General features: G+C 40.0%; 1 protein-coding gene across 1 annotated transcript in view; it reads right to left on the bottom strand.

Moving 5' to 3' along the window:
• Positions 1-18,362, bottom strand: part of QSOX1 (quiescin sulfhydryl oxidase 1) — a 51,653-nt gene that overhangs the window by 14,670 nt on the left and 18,621 nt on the right. The window contains exons 3-7 of the mRNA XM_074222169.1: positions 13,037-13,085; positions 11,569-11,674; positions 7,506-7,596; positions 5,424-5,569; positions 2,343-2,477 (exon numbers count right to left, since the gene is read on the bottom strand). Coding sequence (XP_074078270.1) covers positions 2,343-2,477; positions 5,424-5,569; positions 7,506-7,596; positions 11,569-11,674; positions 13,037-13,085 — 527 coding nt within the window. The remainder of the gene's footprint in view (positions 1-2,342; positions 2,478-5,423; positions 5,570-7,505; positions 7,597-11,568; positions 11,675-13,036; positions 13,086-18,362) is intronic.

Here is an 18,362-nt window from a genome sequence, read left to right as displayed (position 1 = left end):
TCTTATCCCAAAGAAATCATAAAAAGGGGAAAAGATCCACATGTACAAGAATATTCATAGCAACTCATAGAACTAGAAATTGAGGGGATACCCATCAATAAAGGAATAGCTGAACATGTGGTATATGAATGTGGTGGAATGTTATTATTGTTGAATGAGAAGTCATGAGCAAGCAGATTTCATAAAAACCCGGACTTACATGAACTGATGCTGAGTGAGGTGAGCAGAACCAGAAAAACATTGTATATAGTAAAAACAACATTTTGTGATGATCAGTTATGATAACTTAGCTCTCCTCAGCAACATAGTGATCAAAGACAATTCTAAAAGAATTGTGATGGATACTGTCATTTACATCCAGAGGGGGAAAAAAACTATGGAGTATGAATGCTTATCAAACATTTTCACTTTTTAAAACTGATTGTTTTTCCCTTTTTTTCTGATTTTTCTTTCACTATATTACTAACATGGAAATATGTATAACATATATAACTAATATTAGATTACTTGATATTTTAAGGTGGTGGAGGGAAGGGTGGGAAGGAGAAAATTTAACAAAAATGAATGTTGAAAATTATCTTTACATATAATTGGAAAAATTGATTAGTTAATTTTAAAAAGAAATTTCATCTGACAAAAAAATACCTGTGTTCTAATCCTGACCTAAGAAAAGCCATTTAACCTCTTTTGGCCTCAGCTTTCTCAGCTCTGAAATGGTGTTGAATGCCATTTCTAAGTACTTTCCAGTTCTAAATAAATTATTCTATAAAATTGGAATAAATGATACCTACTCTCCTACCTCACAAATTTGCTGAGAACACTCAAAGAGATAATGAACATGAAAGCACTATGAAAATGAGAAAGTCTGACCATAGATATTATTATTATTATTATTATTATTATTATTATTAATCTCCAAAGTAAAGTCTCTTCCTAAAGGTACTTATTTATTTACTTAGATTTACAGTTAAATCAGAGCCTTATATTTACATAACTATCACTTTCTATGACTTGCTTCAGGCAATGAACTCCACACAGACTGTCTTTGAATCTTTTTGTTAGTGATCTTTCCATTGTAACTTTCCACTTTCAATCACTGGGACTTTCAGAAAGAAAAAAGAAAGAAAAGGAAAGAAAAGAAAGAAGGAAGGAAGGAAGGAAGAAAAAGGAAGGAAAGAAGGAAGAAAAAAGAAGGAAGGAAGAAGAAAAAGAAAAAGAGAAAGAGAGAAAAAGAAGAGAGGGAGTAAGGGAGGGAGTAAGGGAGGGGAAGGAGAGAGGAGGGAGGGAAGCTTTAAAGAGTTAACATTCTACTGGGAAGGTAAAATACAAATACAGATGTATTGTTTAGTTGTTTTTCAGTCACGTCTGACTCTTGGGGATTTTCTTGGCAAAGATCCTAGAGTGGTTTGCCATTTTCCTTCTTCAGTTCATTTTCCAGATGAGGAAACTGAGGCAAGGAGGGTCAAGTAACTTGCCCAGGATCATACAGTCAGAAAGTATGTGAGGTCAGATTTAAACTCAGGTCTTTCTGACTTCAGATCCAGGGCTTTATAGAGGGGAGCATATTTCCAATTCATCAACATCATGGAATTATAGGGAAGATATTTGCAAACAGGGCTGGGGGGGTTGGTGGGGAGAGGAGGGATGAAATGTTGTGAGTAGAGAACAGCAAATTTGTCAGGAATAGATAGTGTGAGAAGAGATAACATAAAGCTGGGAAAGGTTAGTTGTAGCCAAACAGTGGAGGGAATTAAACACAGAAAATATTTTTAGTCTTGGGACAGCTAGGTGGCTCAGTGGATAGAGCACTGGTCCTGGAGTTAGGAGGACCTGAGCTCAAATCCAACCCCAGATACTTAATAATTACTTAGCTGTGTGACCTTGGGCAAGCCACTTAACCCCATTGCCTTGTTTAAAAAAAAGAAAGAAAATATTTAGTCTTTTATCTTAAAGTCAATGCGGAGTCACTTTTGAGTAGAGGAGCAACTGGGAGACGTGTTTTAGGAATAACATTTTGGCAGGCAGGGTCATGGAATGTAGCAGAGACCATGTCAAATCTTCTCTATCACATTCTACTTCTGAAGCTGGGTGGCTCTTAGGGATATTAACAGAAGTTCTGTAGGAAGATCAATTGATTTGACTTGTGTCTGATAAAAGAAATGCTTCTAACAACATCCTATACTAGGTGGGACTCTGTACAAGATAACCCACTTCCATCTCATGAGTTATTCTCACATTCCTTACTAATACTCCCCTCACACCCAAAAAAGTCAAGAGGGACCTCTGGCCAAATGGAAGAGTGGAAAATGGAGTCGCTGATCATCACAGAGCAGCATCCTTACCGGTCTGCTGGTTTGAAGACAGTAGGTGCTAGCTGTTCTGGTTTGGCTGGAGTAACTGTTGGGGTCAAAGTCCTTTTATTTACACCAGGTAACTTCTGTAGGTAAGTGGTATAGAGAGTTCTGGATTCCATAAGCCTGTTAAGGGAGAGAGACGAGAGGAATATGAGTGAAGAGGCAGTCAGTGGGGCTGGGAGGAGGTAACCAAAACCAATTGGCTAAAATTCCAATCTCAGACAGAAGCATCAAGAGGGAGTCTCTGGACCAAGGTTCATTGCAAAGGATGGGAAATGAGAGAATCTAACATGGAGATTTTTCTTTAAGACACTTGAGTCAGGAGGACTTGAGTTCAAATCCAACCCCAGACACTTAATAATTACCTAGCTGTGTGACCTTGGGCAAGCCACTTAACCCCATTGCCTTACAAAAAAAAAAAGTAAGAAAGAAACTTGAGTAAGATTTTCAAGTATCTGTCTAAGTTCTTAGAGAGTTCAAGAAAAGAGAATCTTTATGTTCCATTTATGGAAATTTTAGAATCTCCTATATTACTTTTCAAAACATAGCAAAGTGACCAGAGGGGCTACAAACTGCTTTCAATCTTGCAAAAGACAGCTGTTAGGCTGGCTAGAAGGTACTATTCTAGAATTTACTCATGTAGTGCCCTCTTCAGGGATGGAAAGCCCTAAAGGGAAACTGATCCAGTCGCTAATGGAACCTTAGATCTTGATGGAAGTAAAAATAAAGAAAGGGGATAGGGAGGATGCCCAAGAGCAATCTCAAGAAAGTCAGCCTCTCCTCCCGTATCCTAACATGTTTAATTGCAGTTACTGGATCTTGTTTCATCTTTCCCAATAGGTAAGAATGTTAAAAATGGAAGCTGTATTTTCTATAAGTTGACTGAGCTACCAAAAGGTTAACAGTAACACAGGGATCATATGGGATCATAGTTTCTCAAGAAAACTTGCCTCTCTTTCCATGTTCCATCATAGTAACTGGATTTTACTTCATTTTTTCCCAAAAGGTAATTAGGTTAAAAATGGAAGCTATACATTCTGTAAATTGACTGAACTACCAAAATGGTGACAGTAATCAAGGGATCATATGGGATATAGAGGATCATAGCCCTAGAGCCAGAAAGAACCTCAGAGACCATCTAGTCAACCTTGAGAGGAAACTGAGGGAGATTAAGGGATTTGCCTAGGGCACACATAAGTAGTAAACATCAGAGACAGGATTTGAATCCAGGAACTCCTGTTCTTTCATCTGTGAAATGGGGATTTTTTTTTAGGGTTTGTTTGGTTTTTTGCAAGGTAAATGGGGTTAAGTGGCTTGTCCAAGGCCACACAGCTAGGTCATTATTAAGTGTCTGAGGCCGGATTTGAATTCAGGTACTCCTGACTCCAGGGCCAGTACTCTATCCACTTCGCCACCTAGCCACCCCTGAAATGGGGATATTTATAGCATCTTCCTCACAGCTTGTGGTGAGAAGCAAATGAGATAAAACTTCTTGTTTTGCCAACCTTGAAACATTATATAAATGCAGTCTATTACTATTATTATCACTGAGCCAAGTGTTTTTAATTTGAAAAAAGTTTTAGTGATACCTTTTGGTTTATTTATTTATTGGGGGTTTTTTTTGGCAAGGCAATAGGGTTAAATGACTTACCCAAGTTCACACAGCTAGTATCAAGCATCTGAAGCTGAATTTGAACCCAGATCCTCTTGACTCCATGGCTGGCGTACTATCCACCACTGTACCACCTAGCTTTTGTTTTTACATCATAGTTATTTCTGAAATTATCCCCATCTCCCCATCCCTTGCAAGTGATACCTTCTTTTTAACAGTTATTCAGTGATACATTGCAGACTGTCCTCTTCTGTTCAATTTGTGTATGTGAGTGGGTGTTTTTAGACTTAACAGACATATACAGACCACACTAATTCATACAAATGTATATGCCTTCCTCAACGACATCTGTCATAGAGTGATTTCTGCCTCTGCCCAAGTAAGAAAGATCTCATGTTTCTGAAGTGCTTAGAAGGAACCTATGAGGTGACTGTGGAAGGATCATCCTCCCTATTTTATACCTGTAGACTAACTTCACCTTACCCCCAGTATCTTTTTCTGTGATACTACCATGTCAGATTACTTCTCTGGTTACTCACCTACCTTGGGAGGGAGAGGAAACCAGGAGGAAGGCAAAAGGACAGATTCTCCCACCCAAGAGAGAACTCAAGAATGAGGAACAGTGGCAGGGGAGCTGGCACCGAGGAGCCATCACTTTCCGCCCTGCTTTCACGACCCGATGTTTATCGATGAGCAGATGGCTGGGAGATGGCATCGTCACAAGCAATTTTCCCCTCCACCAACTCTAAAGCAAGCAAACAATAACACTGCTCTCTGCCAGAGCTGGCATCATCTGAGCCAGCCCAGAAGGCTAAATCCCCTTTCTGCCCCTCTCTGCCACTCATGCCATCCTTTCTCACTGCAAACTCCACCAGTTAGGTCTATTGATAGGAGGTGGAAGAGCAGATTCAGTCAGGGGTAACAGGTCTCAGGGAAAGAGTCAACTCACCCCCCTCCTGCAAAGGAATAGGATGGCATCACTCAGTCCCCACTGCACCCCAGATCACTTCCAGAGACAACCTGAGGCCCGAGCTTTTGTCTTGCTGCCCTTCCATGCTCTTCCTTACAGTGTGAGCTGACATCCATCATCCATTGAGGGGAGGAAGGCACCATCTGGCCCCTATTTAACGTGCTATTCAGCAGTGGGGACTGCCAGAGGGGCCCAGCTCTGAGCTCATTGTTCTCTGCCAGCTTTTCGGAACTGGCTATTGTCTGATTTCTAATGAACTTTTCTGCAATTAGGAAACCAAAGGGAGGGAGGGTCAGGCACATTTGGTTCCCTGCCAAGTTAGCAAGTCTGCCAATGTGTCTGCCCACTAGCACCATGGATAGGAACAAGTTTCAAAGTTGTGATGGGCTGCAGAGAACAAGAGAAGGGAGCCAATGCCTTCTCTGGGCAGGAAAAGGGGGCAGAGATCTGGTAGGAGGGAAGAAGGGTAGGTTGAGGAAATACTCACACTGGGACCCTGGACAAGGAGCCATTTCGGGTCAGTAAGTAGCAAGAAGGGAAGGCAGTGACAGAGAATTTCTTCACTATATCCTCCTGTACATCCAAGACCCTGCGTACTTTGATGCCATAGTACTGAGATAGGTCCAGCTCCACCTGCAAAAATCAAGGAAAAGAATGAGCTGGGGGGCAATAAGTCTCTGGCTCCAATACTCTCCAGAAGTGGAACCACAAGCTAGAAGGGATCTTAGAAACCATTTAGTCTAAGCTTCTCATTTTACAAAAGGGGGAAACTGAGACCCAGAATGAGCTTTGGTCGCACAGGTATCCTAATTTTAATTCAGTTCCTCTGGCTCCAAACTAGACTCTCAGGCTAGTAGAGAGCTAGGTAGTTCTGGCTATAATTAACCTGGGATAAAGATTCTCAAATTTTTTCTTCACGATCACTGGCATGAGTACTAACCAGTACTAACCAGTAAACCCAGACCAATTACTCTACACTACTCCCCAACTGAAAAATGGGAGAAAATAAATCCTTTAAAGGCAGCGCCCTTTGACCACCCTACGATCACTTCCTGTGTTCATTGCCTTGCCCGCTATCATTTCAAAGGACTGTGAGGATGGTTTTGGAGAAAAGTTCAGGGGTTGAGGCCATCGGCACCTCACCTAGGGGTGAGAATAGGTACCTGGATCTCCTTCTTCTTCCTCCTGCCCCCACACTTTCAGAGTAATCTTCCTCAGTTCAGCCCACTCAGCACAGCAACTACACAGAATTTTCCGACTGTGAGTTTTCATTGGGGGCTCATTTAGTATCAATACATAGAGGATCATAGGTATTTCTGAGGATGACTTCCTCATTTTACAAATAAAGAATCTGAGGTCTATCCAAACAGAGACTGCATGAGTAATAAGTTCCAAGTCATGAATTGAACTCAATTCTTCAGATTCTAAATCTGTCGCTCTTTCCATTGTGGGCCCCTTTTTCCCCTTTCTCCTATTTCTCTAGGGTTCTCTTGGGGTAGATCTGGAAATCTCACCCAGGCACTAGTCCAATCAACTTTTGAATAGAATTAATTCATGAATAACATATATATGTATGTGTGTATGTATATGTATATATATAGAGAGAGAGAGAGAGACAGACAGACAGACAGACAGACAGACAGACAGAGACAGAAAGAGACAGACAGAGATAATGAGAGAGGAGGATGGCTGGATTGAAGGAAGGAGGTAGAGAGAAGAAAGAATAAGAGAGAAGAAGAAGAAGAAGAAGAAGAAAGCATGGAGGAAGGGAAGAGAGAGGCAATATAATGAAAAAATCTTAGGAGAGAGGCAGCAAAGATATATTAAAGAAGTACCAAAAAAAAAAAAAGTACCAAACTTTCCCTGCATGGACACCCCATTAAAATGTAAAGAAATGTTCAAATAAACAAACAAATAAAAATACAATATAAATAAATTTAATTTGATATTTTCTGAGTCAATATTCAGCCCATGGGGATCCATTTGCACTTGAATCTGACACTACTGGTATATTAGAGAACTGACCTTTGCGGGAAGCTCTAGGTTAAATTATTTCTAGACCCTTGGCAAAGTACTTGATCTTGCCCTCCTCCTGTCCCCATACCCAGACAATACTCTACTGCAGAGAAGATGTGACTCTGTCTTGGTAGAAGTTTCTTCACCAGATGTTCCTTAATATTAATGAAATCACAGGTCTGATAGCCCACTCCCACCCCCCACCCCAACCAAAAAAAATCTGAAGCCCTAGATTCTAGTTCCAGCTGAGCCATTTCTCTTCTCTGTGACCTTAGGCCAAAGTTGCCTCATCTATCTAAGGAGGACATTGAGATAGCTGTTATTTAAATTTCATTCCTTTTCTATGATTCTGCAACATTGAGGAGGATTAAAGGCAACTAATGGCAACAGCTCATGTAATACCTGTCTCTCCCAGCAGGTGTCTCCATAGGGAAGGAAGATGGCAGGTCAAGCCCCACCCATTCTACCTCCCCCATCCCCAATCCCCAAAATGTCAACAACTCCCACATCTAAACTTTAACCTTGCTCCCCAGGGAACTCCAGGTGGCCTTACCTCTCTACCCACATAGGAGTCTTTCTCCTCAAAGATCAGAGCCAAGTATTCATCATTGTTTCTCAAGAAGAAATTATTGATCTCCTCCAACCTGTAAGAGATAACATTGGCTGTGCCCATTGGAAAGAGGTGCCATTACTCCAATCTAATCTACCCCAGTCCAAAGAACAGCTGACTCCCCATGTGTGTATGAGACAATGATGATGACACAGGACTCAGAGAATGGCAATAAAAACCTCCCTAATAATTCTCCCCAAGGGCCCTGCCAGAGACATACTTGGTCAGCTCATCACAGATTTTTGAAGCATGGGGAAGGGAAGGTCTTTGTGGCTACTATGCTAAACACTTTTTACTAATATTATTTCATTTGAGTCTCACAATAACCCTGTGAGGTATGTGCTATTTTATAGTTGAGTAAACAGAGGTAGTCTTACCCAGGATCACCCAGCTAATATAGGAGACCACATTTGAACTTGGGTCTTCCTGACTCCAGGCCCAGGGCTCTAACCACTGCAGCATAGATATCAGAAAGGGAAAAGGAAAAATAGGCATTTTGCTCCTCAGTGGGAGAGTGTTAAGCCTTTCCCTAGTTGGTCTGATTATGTAACATTGCTCCTTCATTAGCTCCCCTCAATTCTTTTTTTTGAGAGTCAAAGATTCAGCCTTCTTGGAGTCTCCTGGGGCAGAGGACTAACTCCTGCAGAGAGGTGATGAATTCAGATGCAGAATGAAGCATGCATTTTCAGACATGGTCAGTGATGGAAATTGTGTTGCTTGACTATAATTATCCATTAAAAGAGTTTTGTTTTGCTTTTTCTTTTTCAGTGTGGATGTGGGAGAGAGAGAAACCAACTGTTTGTAAATTAGGGAAAGAAAGGTTCAAATGAAAACAAATTAGATACAAGAGGGAGAAATAAAAACTGTCAGAAGAAGAAATAGTTCATCCAGTCAGGATTTGGGATTCAGAAGGGGAAAAAAAGGAAGGATATCTGCTGTCCAGTATGTCTAGATCCCAGTGAATAGAACATGCTTTGCATTTAGCAATATGACAAGTCCTAGTTGTCTGGCAGAAAAAATGTGGATGCCCAGAGACCTGAATAGAGAATTTTCTAGTTTAACAGCACAGAAGTAGAGAAAAAACCAACTGCATTAAACTGTAAGCTCCTGGAGAGCAGGAATTGTCTTTTGGCTCTTTTTGTATCCTTAAGCAATTAGAACAGCAGCTGGCATACAGTAGGCATTTAATAAATGTTTGTTAACTTATTGACTGGCATAGGCAGGGCCTTGAGATCTGATTCTCTTATGACCACTAAAAAAGAGGAATCACAGAATATTGGACCCAGAAAGATCTTTATCTAGTCCAATTTCATTTCGCAGATGAGGACACAGACTAGAAGCCAAGAGAAAGTCAGACAAAAAAGCAGATCATAAAAAGCTGAAAATGTTAATAAAAACTTTTAGCCAAAATAGATTTGACTTAGAAGACAATTGATTTCATAAGATGCTGGATTTAAAATAATTTAGAATTAACCATTGGAAGAGTACCAGCATGTTAAGATGCTGACTGTGTGAACCTAGAGCAATCCTGGTGAACATATGGACTGTGAAGAGAAAGAAGAGGAAAATGTTAGAAGAAATGAGAGTCGACAAGATGATCTCTTGAAATTGGTTATCTGAGAGGTTCAATTCAAGTTTAGTTAACAAAAGCACCAGCTTACACATAATAAATTGGGGTAGCCAGTGGATAAAATGGATAGAGTACTGGGTTTGAAGTCAATGGATAAAGTACTAGTTCTGAAGTTAAGAAGGTTCATCTTTGTGCGGTCAAGTCTGGCCTTAGACATGTATTGACTCTGTGACCCTGGGCAAGTCACTTTATTCTATTTGCCTCAGTTTCCTCATCTGTAGAATAGAAAAGAATATGGCAAACCACTCTAGAATTTCAGCCAAGAAGATCCCAAAAGGGATCAGGGAGAACTGGACAAACTGAAACAAATAAACAACAAGCATCCAAGGCATTGCTTATACAATCAAACTGAAACAGCCTCCACTCTCTTAGGGGGATAGTACATGCAAAATAATTTCATTTCAACCCACACAAACTAGCAGAAGAGTTAAGTCCTACTGGACACTACTCTTCCTTAACCATTCATACCCTAAGGTCTCCTCCAATAGTCAAATAGCCATTTTCTCAATTGAAGTCCAATCCTCTGAAAATACACTTTAAAGGGGATGAATAAGGAGGTAGGTCTACAGGCTTGACTTTTTTAATGGACAGACTTTCTCCCAGATCCCAGGAGAGAGCCCTCAGAACTAAAAATGGGTGGGGGTAATATATGGATGTTTACACAATATGGAGAAAAAAATAAATTTCCTGGACTTGTAGAAGTAAAAATCCTGGAACTTCATCTCTATTATCCCTTCCAGTCTCATCTCCAGGGCTTACAGTACAAATAACTTTTCTGATCCCCTCAGAAATAAGTTCTTTCCTCCCATCCTCATACTACATCATAATGATTTTTAATATATGTTACATTCATTCTAGTAGAATATAAGCTTCTTGAGGGTTAAGACATAATCTGTTTTTATCTTTGTACACCCAGTATCTAGTATATAGTGGGTACCTAATAAATCCTTGTTGGGTTTAATCAAATTAGTAATGGGGGAACAGAGATAGTTTTCTGGAGAAAAAGACAACAGGCCAGTTATAAGAATCCTCAGGATATGATGGGTTCTAATCTTAGGTCCTATCACTCACACTTATCACTGAATCTCTTAGGAAAAACAATCCAAAGTTCTCCTAGAGGAAAGCTATAAGGAACTAGTAATTAATGAGTGTAAAGTGCTTTCAAGTCATAAATAAGTATGTAATTGAGGAAACAGATAACTCCCTACTGCCAGCTCAGTATGCATCTGCTGAGTCTTCATCAATCTTTGATATGGATGCCAATTCCCTCTTTCCTTGCCTGACCAAATAAATTTCCTGGATCCAAGACCATATACTGTATTTCCCTCTCCCCCTAGCGAACCTGACTTTCCTTTTCAGGGGCCCACAGAGATAGCATCATAACCTGGCTCAGAATCCTTGGATCACCTCAAACCCTGCCGTCCCTTTGGGAAACGGGGAAGATAGATATACCATTATTTTCCCATAAAATAGTCCATCAGTGAAAACACTCTATTTGAGAGGGCTCAACAATGACTGTAAAGGAGAATTGCTACCATGTGATGAACCTTGAAGCCCACACTTCCCAAAACAATCAATAGTCAACCAACAAGCATTATTGACTCCTACTAAGCAATGGAAGCAAAAGGTTTCCTTTCAAAGAACAAGGCGGTAATATTCCCTTTTTCTTTATTCTGCAAGGGTATTGCCCTTTGCCAATTCCCTCTTCCTGAGCCTGAGCAAACAAATCTCCTGGATCCAAGATTATTTATGCTATATTCTCCCCCATCCCCAAGCACAGTGTTCAGCATACAGTAGACCTTTAAAAAATAGAATCACAGGATTTAGCACTCGAAGGGATCTTGAAAGTCATCTTTCATTTTACAGTTGTTTGTTGAATGAATGGATGGATGAATGAATCATGTGAAAACTTGTTGAATATACAATAAGATCTACTAAAAACATACTACACCACAATGTCTTCTCCCTCTGCCCCACCCCTAGCACTGGTAAGTATGTCTGTGGGATGACCTACCCTTCCCACCCCCCAAGACTTCTCAGTTGGAATAGCATTTGGCCAGCTGAGACTAACAAGAGGCCACTGATTCTATTTTAAGGAGTGGGGCAAATAAAAAAATTCCTGGGAAATTCCTCAGTAGCGGTTGCTGACTAAGATACCAGTGGCAGCTGAAGTCAGGGCTCTGGTGAATGTCTAATTTATGGGACAAGAGGAACAAGAGACAGGAAAAAGAGAGGTGGGTAAATGTGTGACTGACCCATGGAAGGAGGCCCAGCCTGGGAGAGACAATAGGAGTAATGAATCAGTTCCATCCCCTCTCCCCTTGTACCTTTTGTCTTTATGAACAAGATAGTATCAGTAGTCAGACCCCCAAATACCTGATTGGTGCCAGCTGAGGACAAGATGATGGCCACTGTCCACCACGATGTGTCTCCAGAGCATCAATGATTGATGCCTGGAGCTGTTCAATATTTTTATCAGATACTGCAGAAGAAATTAGATAATTGGAGAAATTAGTTCCAGAATACCAGAAATCAGGGAGACCCTTCCTAATCTAGCCCCAACCTATCTTTCCACCCTTCTGACAATATTAACTCCCCTACCTGCATGCTCTGGTCTTAGCCAAACTAACCTTTTCCTGTTCTTCATAAAAATCACTCAATCTCCTATCTCTACACCTTTGCAGTGGCTATGCTCCTCATGTTTGGAAAGCACTCTCTTCTCACCCTTGCCTCTTGTAAATTCTTGCTTCCTTGCTAACTCTTGTTGAATGATACCTTTTATGCCAAGGACTCTAAGTCTGAGATCTGTGAACTAGCTTTTAAAAATCTTTTAATAACCATTTCAGCATAATTGATTTCCTTTGTGATTTTATTTCATATATCTAAAAATAAGAGTTTTATAGCCTTCACCCAGCTACCAAAGGGGTCCAAGATGCAAAAAGATTAATAACCAGCTCAATATGAAATCTTTCCCCAGCCAACTCTTTCCCAAATTTACCTTACATATTTTGTATGAACATATTTATGTATATGCTATCTCATCCCACAGAATGTAAGTTTCTGAGGACAAGGATTGGTTCACTTCTGTCCTTGTATCCTTAGCCTCTAAAACACTGAAGTCAAGTGTACAATTAATAGAACACTTGATTAATTGATCCAGTTCCTTGCTAGATTGAGAAACCCCTAGAATTCTGTGGTTGACTGAGCTAGCTATGATCTTCACCATTGCAGCTGATGGGGGTAGAGGATACATCTCATACCTTTCCCAGCATCAGGAATGTCAGGGTCATAGAGCCTCTGACTTAGGACACTTATAGCCTAACTCCCTATGATATAGGCCAGAGAGACCAAAGTCAGAAAAAAGGACTGCTGAGTCACCAAGGAGCCTCAACCCATTGCTCAGAAGGTAAAAAAAGTAGGGAGTAATGACACCCCATTCATAATCAAAGAAATTATGTCTTTCTTTGGGAAGAAAGGTTCTTCCAACTTAAAGGACACTCTTTGATTGTTTATCATTTGAATACCACAAACTTATCCTACCGATAGAGCTCTGTTCCTTTATATACCCGAGGATGAAACAAACAATCAAGGGTCTCTTTAGGTACAGCTCCCTCCGCCAGTGAGTGCCATGTTGCCTGAGAAGGCTAATGAGGATTTGATCTTTGATCTGCTCCCTCTCACCCCACTTGAAACTCTCCTAAGGGAATTTTGCAAAGGACAACCCAGAAGTCACTGCCCTCTTATAACCACACATGATGGGAAGGGAAGCGATAGAGGAACTGGAGAGAACATTGGGGATGTGTGACCAGGTCAGCCAGACCTAAGAAGATTCATAGATACGTACCTGTGAAGTATGTTCCAGTGGAAGATTTATCCGAGAAGGCTTTAAAAAACTGAAAGCAAACACAAACACCCTTGATTTAGTATCCTCTGGACTCTGGCATCCCCTTGATTATCCCTACCCTGGCACTCTTCAGTATTCTGCTATTAATCTGAGTCTACCTGAGTTTATAAAGTCTTCACAAAGACTATCTCATTTGATTCTTACAACCTTGTTCAGTAAATAAGTAAATAATATGATTAAATAAATTGTTATTCCCATTTTTATGAAAAGGAAACAAAGGCTGAAAGAGATTGATCTATTTGTATAAGACCACATAGAACTAGAACACAGATTCTCAGGGTCCCAGGATCACAATTTTAGAGTTGGCAGGAATCTGAGAGTCCATATGTCCAATCTCCTCATTTTAGAGATGAAGAAGCAGGGCCAGAGAAGTCAAGTGATTTTCTCAAGGAAATATAGATATGAAGGGACAGAGAGGAGATCTTAACCATAATCCTTTCACCTTGAATCCAAGACTATTCTCAGTCTAATATTCTGCAAAGCACTTGGGTTGGCAAAGCTAGATGTCAGTTTTCACTCCTTATCAGAATTGTGTGATCTCTATAAAGTTACTAGGAAAAATTTCATGATGAGGAACCATATCTGCTTTTTCCTTATATACATATACAAACACACAGACATACGCAAACACTCACACACAGACACACAAGCACACATACACGAATACAAATACAAGCACATTCATACACACACACACACACACACACACACACACACACACACAAATAGACACCACCACCACCATCATGTAAACATCACTGAAAAAGCTAGAAACCTTTCTGAGTAGTCTGACCACTTCATCAATACTCCTTACCCTGGGAAAGCCAAAGCTGAGGACACAATTTCTCTCTACCTGGCTGCCAGGGACTCAGGTAAAGAGTAGCACTAAGAGCCAATGCAGAAAGTGGGCAGCCAGTCAACATTTAGGATGTGTGGGCAACAAAAGAATCATAGTGGGAGAAATCTAGGAAAGCTAGATATGTGGCTTCCAGCTATGTGCCTGCCCAACTGTGATTTATGTACCCCTGTGCTCTCTTAGTATTAAAGGAAAATATCAATGATAACCTTTCCAGAGGTTCAAATACCTAGCCTCTCTGGCTCCTGTTGATGCCTCTGTGCCTACAAGAGAAGGCATGGGAGCATGGCAGGGGGCAAGGGAGAGCACATGTTAGAAGGCATGAGAGCCAAGGAGGGATGAACAGTGATAAAGGAGTAGTTGGGAAGGCACCTCTTCCGAGGGGAGGTCAGGGACACAACTTTCTTAATGATGTCCTTAGAGATACTGCCTATGGTATGAAGCACAGAACAAGCTGTTCCCATCTTCCCATTCCCCTGGCCTCCAGTCCTGCCTAGTAGATAGCATCTTTGTAATCCAGACAAAGAGCTCCATATATGACCTAGCATTTCCTCTGCTATCCAACCTATACCTTGGCCAGGCAGTCAGAAGAATTTCCTATTAAGAGACAAGTGACCTCCCACTAGAAATAAAGGTTAATGAATGAAGGTAAAGGATCAAAAGCCTAAAAAGTATTCAAGAGCCCCAACCTCCAGCCTTCTCCTCTCATACCCAGGATCCTAGCATAACTTTATCTACTTTACTGAACTCAACAATATCCAACCTGAATTCCATTATCTTCCCTCACTAATGTCCACACCTAAAAAAAATCTCAGTTCACAACCTCCTTCTATTCCTTTACTCTTATCTTTTAGAAAGAAAGGCATCCTCCTATCTATATTCTTAACTCTATCCCCTTCTGCCTCCTTAAGTCTTAAAAAAAAGACACTTTTGCTTTTATGTCCTACATTTCCAAATCTATCTCTATCCCACACCTTCTCCAATGAGCCACTCAATTTCTTTTTAATTTTCATTTATTTAAGGCAATGGGGTTAAGTGGTTCGCCCAAGGTCACACACAGGTAATTATTAAATGCCTGAGGTCAGATTTGAACTCAGGTCCTCCAGACTCCAGGGGTGGTGCCACTGTGCCACCTCACTGTCCTCTCATTCATTGTTAATAAAAATGAAAAAGAAAGGAAAAAATTCATTCAGCAAAACTGACCAACATATTAACTGAGTCTGATAGTATTGATCACATTGTTCTATATCCATACTCTTCCACATCTACATGGAAGGGAAGGAAGTGCAGTTTTTATTATCTTCAGGAACAGGTTTGGTCATTAAAGTTAAATAGCATTCAATTTCTTTTCATTTATAATACAGTAGCCATTGTGTATACTGTTTTCCTGGTTCTGATTACCTTGCATCAGATCATAAAAGTCTTACCATGCTGCTCTGAATTCCCTTTGACAGCTAGAGGGTCCTCAAGACAAAGAAGACCTGGCTTCAAATTCTGCCTCTAACCCATCTTGTTTATGTCACCCTGGAAATTCTAATATTCAGAGGTCTCTTAAGACTCAAGACAATTCTGTAAATGGCAGAGAAGGTGTTTATTGGAATTTAAGACTCCCAGATCTAGGCAACCCTAATATGTTTTCTGAACTACAGTCCTGAATTACCAACTGCCTTTGGACATTTTCATTTGGATGTCCTATAAATATCTAAACTCAACCCATTCAGAAGGTGCTCATTATATTTCTCTTCCAACCTTTTCCTCTTCCTGATTTTTCCCCCATTGAAAATACTAGCATCCTTCCAGTCACCCATGTATTAACCTTGAAATCATCCTGAACCCATAGAGCTCTTACCCCACCCACACAGTCATATCTTGGTCATTTCTACCTTAACAACAAACCCCCAAATCCATCCTCTTCTCTCCATTTTTATAGCTGCATCCTTGTACCAGTCAGCCTCTTCTCAATCAGTACCTTTGTCTAATCCTACCTCATCCCCCTGGACTACAAGCACAGTGGCTTACTATGACCTCTCAAGGTCTATTACAGCAACATTTTAATAGTGCTTCCTAACCCCAGTCCTTGTGCTAGCTTCTAAAAATGATCCAACCCACTGATGCCAGACCTGATGGATCCCTCTCCCTCAACATCTCCTGTTGTTTCCCAAAAAAGAAATCCCTTTGCCAAGCAAAGGGACATGACACCTTCATGCTCTCCTCAGACAACCTTTCCAGATTTACTTCTAATAGATCTACTAGTTTCCAAATTGCCTTCGTTCCATCTAAACTGTATTACTCATCATTCTTGGGGCACATCCTTTATTTCCTCCACTCCCCCACTGCCTTTACTCAAGCTGCTCACTCTAAATCTTAAATCATTAAAGATCTAGCTCAAATGTCACATCTTGGAGATTCCTCTACATGAATTTAATCTCTTCTTTCTCTGAGTTCCCAAAACAACTTTGATACACAAAATGTGGATATACAATATACATATATGTGTATAAGATAATGCAATACACATATATTTGCTTTATATTTAATAGCTCCAATTATATCCATTTTTACTATATATTGTATATTTACTTTATTTAATCTCTTCCAAACAGTGTTATAATCTCCTTAAGGTCAAAGGATTTTATCTTACTTATTTTTGTATTTCTCTGTTCTATACCTTACACTTAAAAGGGAGGGGACACAACAGTAAACTAAGGGGATGACCATCTAATGGAGTCAAATCATGGTTAAACATGGATATTAGGAAGATCAATCTGGCAAGAGTGGGTTACATAATAGTTAAACAAATGTAATGGAATGAGAAATAATCAAATGAATGGTTCCAGAGAAAAGTGAGAAGACCAGTATGAATTGATGAAAAATAATTGAGCAGAGACAGGAGAACAATTTATATAATAACATAAAGAAAAACATCTTTGAAAGACTTGAGGACACTGATCAATGCAATGACAAAACACTATTCTAAAGAACTGAAGATAAAGCATGCTCCCTACCTCCTGGAATCCAGTTACAAAATGAGACATGGTCAATGTAGATTTTTTTTTTGCCTGAAGCATATTTTTGTTTGATTGTTTTTCTTTAAGGCAATGGGGTTAAGTGACTTGCCTGAGGTCACACAGTTGGGCAATTATTAAGTGTCTGAGGCCGAATTTGAACTCAAGTCCTCCTGACTCCAGGACCAGTGCTCTATCCACTGTACCACCTAGCTGCCCCTGAAGCATATTTTAAATAAGAACTTTTTTTGTTGTTAAATTGAGGGAGGAGAAAAAAATGCTAAATAAATAAAAACAGAAGGTTTTGATGTATTGATGGAAAGAATTCTTCTGCCTCTTCTTTTTACTACCTTCCTTTCACTATTTCCATAACTGACCAATCAAGGAATATTTGCTTTGATCATCTGCAGAAGCCCAAGTAGAAATATTTTTAGAGTCTAGCCAAGCTGCATTTTTGTTCCCAGGTTAGAGCACCTCATTATTGTCATTTCAAGGAGGTGTACCCTGCCTAAGGGAACCACCTTACCATCTTGGAAACAGGTAATTAAAACTTTAGGAATAAGTGTTGCTCTCCTCAGAAAAGGACTGCTTTCTTTTCCTTTCATCACCTCTAACAAAAGACATTATTTACTTTTTCCATCCTCCAGCCTCTTTCCCTTTACCTTCCTCAAGGCTAAGCCAAGAACAATGAACTGCCCATAGTAGACACTTAATAAATGGTTGTTGAATGAGAAAAGCACTGAATCTTGACAAGTTCCCCACTGTTAATTTGGACAATAACCCCTTTCAGATAAGGGCTTAGAAGCTAGTGGTCAAACTGAACTTGAGGCCTCAATGTCTTTAACTGAGAAGGAAAATGGGTACATTAGGGAAAACCCTAAACATGGAGTCATGAACCTCAATTTGAATTCTATGTCATTCATCTCCTCTATGACCTTGGGTAACTAACTTAACTTTTCTAGGTTTTAGTTTCCCTATCTGAAAATGAAGAGATTGATCTAAAGTCTTTTAAATGTCCTTTCATATGCACACATGTGAATATTAATTCAATAGATTGTAAGGTCCTTGAAGCTAGGGAAGAGTTCTTCAGTTTGGAAATATGCCAGTGTCTTCTCCCTCAATAAGTTTTCTTTAAGTCTCATTGTTGGTATTCCTCCATAGCAACCAGAACAGTATTAAACACACAGTTCCTACTCACTCAACATCTGACTAATTGATTGATAGGTAGCTGTTTCTGAAATGGTTGCTTCAAAGGGAAGTCTATATTGGACCTGAAAATCGAAAAGGGAAGGTGATGGAAAGAAAAAAGAAGGTGTTCTTTTGGAAATGAAGGTATGGGACTTCTATTAAATTTTACTCTATTAATCCAATTTTCCCAACAGGTTTCTTTTCTGGGCAATCCTTT

Source organism: Macrotis lagotis, chromosome 2 (genome assembly GCF_037893015.1).
Source record: "Macrotis lagotis isolate mMagLag1 chromosome 2, bilby.v1.9.chrom.fasta, whole genome shotgun sequence".
NCBI lineage: Eukaryota > Metazoa > Chordata > Mammalia > Peramelemorphia > Peramelidae > Macrotis > Macrotis lagotis.
This window is presented reverse-complemented; position numbering and strand designations above follow the sequence as displayed.